At 36.4% G+C, this 8,259-nt stretch overlaps 1 protein-coding gene across 1 annotated transcript; it reads right to left on the reverse strand.

The window, feature by feature from the left end:
• Positions 1-4,141: 4,141 nt before the first annotated feature.
• On the reverse strand, positions 4,142-4,930 carry LOC149378940 (uncharacterized; the record flags this gene model as incomplete). Its single annotated transcript, XM_089603911.1, has 1 exon — positions 4,142-4,930. A coding segment is annotated over one exon (789 nt), but the record flags the coding sequence as incomplete, so codon positions are not given.
• Positions 4,931-8,259: the final 3,329 nt, after the last annotated feature.

Here is an 8,259-nt window from a genome sequence, read left to right on the forward strand (position 1 = left end):
CTTCTTATTATAAAATATTGCACGAATAGCATATGTTGAAGTTCATAAGTCTCAATGTCATATTGAAAGTTGTAATTGTAGGATTTTCAATTCCTAATTTAATCATAATTCAATTCAAAAGAACCAAAACTAAAGATCTTATTAGCGAAAGCGTATCTGAATCCATGGATTGCAAACACAAAGAGTTGGATGGTCTTCTGATTGCAGTTTGCCTGAGTCTGGAGAATTCTTGTTGATGGGGATACAAGAAAAATATCATTCGTTCTGCAATCAGGGACCTACCCTGTTATTAATAACTGTCAGACAATTACTAATAACTATTGCTTATTTCTAATTTGGTCCCTCATCAAATTAGATTAGCACTTATGGTAGCCACATAATAACTTCATGACAAATATGTCCTTAAGTCACAAACTTTATTCTAAATTAGACCACATCAATTTTGACTTAATTAATAATGACCCAACACATTTATTTAATGACATTAGTAGTCCCAAAATTATTCTAACAATCTCCCACTGGGCTACACATGTATAAAATAAATGTGTCGACCTTAGCGCGCAGAAAATGTTTGTCATTATCATATTATGTAACATATTACAATCTCGTCAATCAATTACATCAATATATGATAACAGTTGTTTTCGTTGTATCAATCTTACATCAATATAATCAAATGACATAGATCAATCATGAAGATGTGGTAGATAAAATTATATGCAATGTGATCTATTCATATCAATTTTATCCGATCCTACTTTAAAGAGATCAAACTTTATCCTGAATATGCAAAATGTAATAAACTAATACCATAAATCTGATCAGAAACAATAAATATTCGTGTTTACAAATAACACAAACAAACATAAAGCACACAACATAAATAAAATAAACAAACAGACTCTCACCGAATCTAGATATCATGAAGCTCTACAACACCCATATGAGAAGTGTGTTGACGAAAGACCTTCGGTGGTAGACCATTTGTAAGAGGGTCCGCTATCATGGAGTTTGTTCCTAAATGCTCTATGTAAATCTGTCCAGTTTGCACACTTTTCTTAATAACTAAGAACTTGACGTCGATATGTTTCGACTTCGTCGAGCTCCTGTTCTTGTTGGAATACATTACGGCTGATTTATTGTCACAATATAACTTAAGTGGCCTTTCAATTCCTTCCACAATACGCAGCCCCGTGACAAAATTCCTCAGCCATATACCATGATTAGATGCCTCATAACATGCTACGAATTTTGCTGCCATGGTGGATGAAGTTATAAGAGTCTGTTTTGCACTCTTCCATGATATAGCTCCACCACCCACCAAATAGACATAGCCTGATGTGGATCTCCTACTATCTTGGCATCCCCCAAAATCGGAGTCAGAATAACCAATGATCTCCAAATGGTCTGACCTCGTATATGTGAGCCTGTGATCTTTTGTTCTTTTCAAGTACCTCATGACCCGTTTGGCTGCTTTCCAATGATCCATACCTAGATTGCTTAAGTATCTGCCTAAAACTCCAACAATATACGCAATATCCGGACGCGTACAAACCTGAGCATACATAAGACTCCCAATTGCTGAAGCATAGGGAATCTTATCCATTTCTTGAATCTCAAGATTTCCTTTTGGGTATTGAATGAGACTGAATTTGTCTTCTTTAGTGACGGGTGTCTCCTGGTTTACAATCATACATGCCAAATCTTTTAAGCACTTTATCGATGTAGCTCTTTTGTGATAATCCAAGAAAACCTCGAGAACGGTCTCGATAAATCTGGATTCCTAATACAAAAAAGGCATCACCAAGATCTTTCATCTCAAAATGATTTGATAGAAATTTCTTGGTTTCATGCAACATGCATTTATCGTTGGTGGCAAGTAGTACGTCATCGACATACAAAACCAGGAACATATGTTTAGTTTCATTGAACTTGTGATACACACAATCATCAACAACATTGTTCTCAAAATCATACGAGAGAATCACTTGATGGAATTTGTGGTACCATTGACGGGAATCTTGCTTTAGTCCACAAATGGATTTTGTCAATTTGCAAACCATCTTCTTTGGGTCTCCCAACACAAAGTTTTCAGGTTGCACCATATAGATTGTTTCTTCAATGTCTCCATTGAGAAACGCTGTCTTGACATCCATTTGATGGAGTTCCATATCAAAATGTGCAACAAGTGCCATGATTGTCCGAAAAGAGTCCTTCGATGAAACTGGAGAAAATGTCTCTTTAAAGTCAATCTCTTCCTTTTGAGTATAACCATTTGCTACAAGACGAGCCTTATACCTCTCCACATTACCCTTCGAATCCCTTTTGGTTTTAAAAATCCATTTGCAACCAATAGGTTTCTTTCCTTTAGGCAATGGGACAAGTTCCCAAACTTTATTGTCTTGCATAGACTTATACTGTTCATTCATCGCTTCAATCCACTTTACAAAGTTTGTATCATTCATGGCATTTTCGAAGTTGACAGGGTCATCTTCCATCACACCACAACCATCCTCATTTTCGAGAAGAAAAATTATGTAATCATCTAGTGTAACATTTCTCTTTTCTCTAGTGGATCGCCGCAAAGGCACTTGATCTTGAGGTTGTTGAGTTTGTACCTCTGGTGGTTGAATGACAATGTCTTGTTGCTCTTGATTGATGACAGGAACAGAATCTTGAACATTATCAAAAGTAACTGGAATAGGAATTAAACTTTCCTCAATAGAAATTGTTGAGTCCGAATCCTCCTAAAAGACAAAGTCTTTTTTCTTTATTTCTCCCACCAAACTCAATATCCTCAAAGAACGTTGCAGTTCCCGTCTCAAAGATTGTCTTAACTTTAGGATCATAAAACTATACCCCCTTGATCGCTCAGGGTACCCAATAAAGTAGCTGCTTACTATTTTGGGATCCAATTTCTACAGCATGACAACCCCAAATATGGAAATGCTTTAAACTAGGCTTTCGCCTAGTCCAAAGCTCATAAGGTGTTTTGACAGCGTCTTTAGTTGGTACCCTATTTAAAATGTAGGCTGCGGTCATAAGTGCCTCTCCCCAGAGTGATTCTGTTAAGGTTGAATGACTAATCATACTTTTTACCATATCCTTAAGAGTCCGTTTCGTCTTTCAGCAACATCATTCATTCTGGGCGACCCAGGCATAGTGTACTGTGGGACGATACCACATTCATCTAGGTATCTGGCAAAGGGTCCCGGACGTTGTTCACCTGAGCCGTCATATCTACCATAGTACTCACCACCACGGTCAGATATGACTTTCTTTATCCTTTTGTTAAATTGTTTTTCAATTTCGGCTTTAAATGATTTAAACACGTCCAATACTTGTGACTTTTCATGAATAAAAAAAATGGATGCATGTCTTGAATAGTCGTCTATGGATGATACAAAATATTGTTGATCATTCCAAGAAGGAGTAGGAAATGGTCCACAAATATCCGTATGTATCAACTCTAAGACGTCTGTTTCCCTTAATGCACCTATTTTCTTCTTTATAGTCTGTCTTCCTTTGATACATGCAACACATACATCAAAGTCCGAAAAATCAATTTGATCCAAAATTCCTTCGGAAACAAGCCTTTCAATTCTATTTTTAGAAATGTGATCTAATCGCTTGTGCCATAAAGAACTTGAATTCTCATTAATTAATTTGCACTTAGTACCACGTGATTCCACATTCAAGGTTTCATTATAAGAAGCAACAGTTTCAAGCATATAAAGATTGTCATAAATAAGAAGTGAACCGGTCCCAACAACTTTAGAATTAATAGATAAACTGAACACACTGTCTTGAAATGAACAACAATATCCTAATTTATCCAAATAAGAAACAAAAACCAAATTCCGTCTAAACGACGGTACAACAAAAGTATCTATTAAATCCAAATAATAACCAGTACTTAATAACAATCTAAAATGCCCAATTGCTTCCACAACTACCGACTTTCCATCACCAACATAGATGGTCTCTTGGCATCACTTGGCTTTCGGTAGCTCAGGCAACCCTGCATCGAAACACTTATGTTAGAAGTAGCACCAGAATCTAACTACCAAGTGTTTCTAGGTACTGAAGCCAAATTAACCTCATAACAGACTAAAGCAAGAAATGTACATTTCTTCTTACGTCATATGCGATACTTAGGACATTCCTTATTCTCGTGTCCATGCTTCTTGCAAAAGAAACAACCCTCCGGAAGTTCCTCTAGGGCTTGTTTCTTTAGTGCTGGACCTTTATCTTTAGCAGCCTCATTTTTCCACTTGAGATTCTTACTTTTAGAGGTACTTGCCAAATGAGCACTTTCAGTCTTATCTTGCTTCAATCTTTCCTCCTCTTGAACACAAAATGAAATGAGCTCGTTAAGAGACCATTTCTCTTTATAGCAGTTATAACTGACCTGAAATTGCCTGAATTTAGGAGGGAGAGATATAAGGATCAAATGGACAAGCAAGTCATCCGCTAACTCAAGTTTGAGTCCTTTCAGCTTTGAAGCAATATGAGACATTTCCATAATGTACCCCCTTATGTTTTCATTGCCCTTGAACTTCATTGAAATAAGCTTATTTAAAAGAGTGCTCGTTTCAGCCTTATCGCTCTTTTCAAAGCGCTTTTCGATTTCGGCAAGAAAATCTTTGGCATTGGTGATCTGTTCACACTCCGCACCCCTAAAAGCTTCAGGTATGCCCCGCTTGATGATCATAAGACTCATTCGGTTAGAACGGTCCCACTTCTCATAGATCCGCCTATCATCGGCAGAACTAGCATCCATAAGAGAAGCCGGCTTATCCATTCTAAGCAATAAGTCAAGATCCATGCAGCCAAGAACAATCATCATGTTCTCCTTCCAATCCTTAAAGTTGTTACCATTAAGGACCGGAACCGAATTGAGATTAGCAGATACAGTAGCAACAGATGAAATAGAACAATACAATCACATAAGCACATATACACATAAATTTAACCTTAATAAGCAATAAAATTCAAATATTGGTAAATCTCATCCCAAGATACCTAATGCAACATCAATACCAAGTCTTTGGACAATAATATTAATTGCTAACAATATTCTTGTTGTAATGATCAAACATTAACAATAAGGCTTGTCAAATAAATAATCTATTTTTGGATCGATCAATTATTCACAAGTAATACTTTACTATTGTTACATGCTTATCATCACAAATATGTATATGTAATTTGGCTAGTCACTAATCTTCCTTTGGGCCGACTAGTATCCGCATAAATTAACACAAACATAACATCCAAAATTCTTTATAAATAATCTACACAAGAGAGGTCACTTTGACGACATTTTTGCTTCAATTAATTTATTGGGAATAATGGACAAAATTTATATATAATCACCATCTATTTGAATTATTGAAACTTTAATTATGTGTCTATAACACTCTGTAGGTTAATCTTGAATAATTTGATTTATATGCATGCATAAATATGCACTGATTTCTAATAGAAAATTGCCTAAATATAGATACATGCACCGTTGAATTGTCAAGAAATAAAACTAAAGCCATAGACTTAAATAATGATTACGCAAAAACCACAGTCAATATTCGCATCATGAATATTCCATAAATATGCTACACATATCTTAATTATCACGTATGACCATTGAACCAAAAAATTAATAGAATAATCACAATACAATGCGATACCAATTAGTCACAGAACCACAATTCAGAAAGCCCAACCCACAGATTCATATGCATAAAATTAATATCGCAAAGCAGAAGTAAATGAGTGCGCAAGCAATATACAAAAAATTATAACCGACCGACTTTGATTATATCGCAGTACCAAAAAAAAAATTATTTTCAATGCCATAAAAAACAAACGAACTATAGACAGAATCCAAGTAATCACAATCGACTAAAGACCGCAATCAATATCGGCAAAATTCTCATGAATTAAATAAGGAATGCTCTTATACCAATTGTAGGATTTTCAATCCCTAATTTAATCCTAATTCAATTCAAGAGAACCAAAACTAAAGATCTTAATAGCGGAAGCGTAACTGAATCCATGGATTGCAAACACAAAGAGTTGGATGGTCTTCTAATTGCAATTTGCCTGAGTCTGGAGAATTCTTGTTGATGGGGATACAAGAAAAATATCGTTCTTTCTGCAATCAGGGACTTACCATGTTATTAATAACTGTCAGGCAGTTACTAATAGCTATTGCTTATTTCTAATTTGGCCCCTCATCAAATTGGATTAGCACTTATGGTAGCCACATAATAACTTCATGACAAATATGTCCTTAGTCACAAACCTTATTCTAAATTAGACCACATCAATTTTGACTTAATTAATAATGACCCAACACATTTATTTAATGACATTAGTAGTCCGAAAATTATTCTAACAGTAATGTCTCCTTGTAAATTGCATATATCTATATTACATGAAGTTGTATATTCTTAGATAGTTTTTTTTTTTTTTTTTTACATTTTTCCATGTACAACAAGGTATAATATAGGCTTTTCTCTCATATCAATACAGCAAGTAGAATACAATCAGAAAATTCGGAACTCTCTCTCTCTCTCATCTATCGATTCTCTCTCTATTTTAATGGTATCAGAGTGCAGAAACTCAATCACTATGAATACTTTCGAAAACTCATTTACCATCAATACCACTTCATCCACCTCTCAAATAATGCCCACTCAGTCAAATCCCTATCAATCTCTCATCATGTCACGAGTCACAAACTCAATGGCCACAACTTTCTCCAGTAGTCACAATATGTACTCATGTTTATCTCATAGCGAAGCAAGGATGACTACCTCACCGGCATGGCGAAAGCTCCAAAGTGCAAAGATCCATCATATAAGGGTTGGAATGCTGAAAACAATATGTTGATGTCTTGGCTCAAAAAATATTCCTCCTCTACTCCACAATGGCAGAAATCTGAGAAGCTGCTAGAGAAATCTTCTCCAACTCATAAGACGTGTTTAAGCTGTTTGAGACCGAGAGCCTTTTCCACGACTTACGTCAAGGGGATATAGATCTCTGTAAATACCACCAGTGTACTTGCCCTAAAGATGCAAAGCTCTACCGTAGAATCGTGGAGACCAAACATGTGTTCAGCCAGTTAACTGAACTCAACAAGGACTTCGATGAAGTCCGAGGTCGGATTCTCCGTATGAAATCACTACCATCTCTCCGGGAAGCCTTCTTTGCGGTCTGAAACAAGAAAGTAGGAGGAAAATCATGCTTGGAGGCAACCAACATAATCCTAGCTCTTCTCCGAGCACTGGCTCATCGGCTCTCATCACATGCGACGAAAGCCTTGCAGCTCGAGCACCCGATGACAACAAACCTCGCAAAGTCCGACCATACTGCGATCATTGGTAACACTCAAGAATCATGCTGAAAATTTAGGGGAAGCCACCATACTTGAAGTCAACCAGAGATGCCAAAGATCCGAACTCAAACAAAAATTTGGTATCCACTACTTTCATTGCTCCTACGTCCACCTCGGGTGCTTCTCCATTCAACAATTACTAACTCACTATCCTTCACCAACTCATTCAATAAGCTCAACTCAGAGGAGAGAGCTCAGAAACTCCCATCCAACGACGTAACTTATCTCGAGCTCTCCACGTAACATGGATTCTCAACTCAGGGGCCACGAACCGAATGACTCGTAATCGAAATATGTTCACCAAATATTATATGTATGATAGGAACATATCAGTCACCATTGCGAACAGATCCAAAGCCAAGATTGTTGGCATAGGAACTGTGGTCATTTAAGACTCCTTAAAGCTGGATTCAATATTTTTTATTCTTCAATTACACTGTAATTTACTATCTGTGCATAAGCTTAACAAAGATTCTCAGTGTCGAACTATATTTGATGAAATTTCATTTGTGTTTTAGGACTAGGATTCGGGAAGACAGATTGATAATACCGAGCTGAGTGCCGAACTCTAAATCCTCAAGATCAACCCATCCAATTTTCCCCATCTATGTCAAATGGCTCAATCTTCATCTCCACACAAAGAAATCATGCTCAATCATCTCAGGTTAGGACATCCGAGTTTCATGTATCTCAAAAGAATGTTTCATTCTCTATTTATCAATAAAGACATCAATTCTATTTAGTGTGATACTTGTGAGTTCGCTAAACATATATGTAGCTCGTATTATCCTAATCCATATAAACCATCTCATCTTTTTGCAAAACATAGTGATTACTAGGGACCCTAAAAAATTTCA

This window comes from Urtica dioica, chromosome 12 (assembly GCF_054948205.1).
Source record: "Urtica dioica subsp. dioica isolate 48M chromosome 12, U.dioica_male_clone48M_v1_H2, whole genome shotgun sequence".
NCBI lineage: Eukaryota > Viridiplantae > Streptophyta > Magnoliopsida > Rosales > Urticaceae > Urtica > Urtica dioica.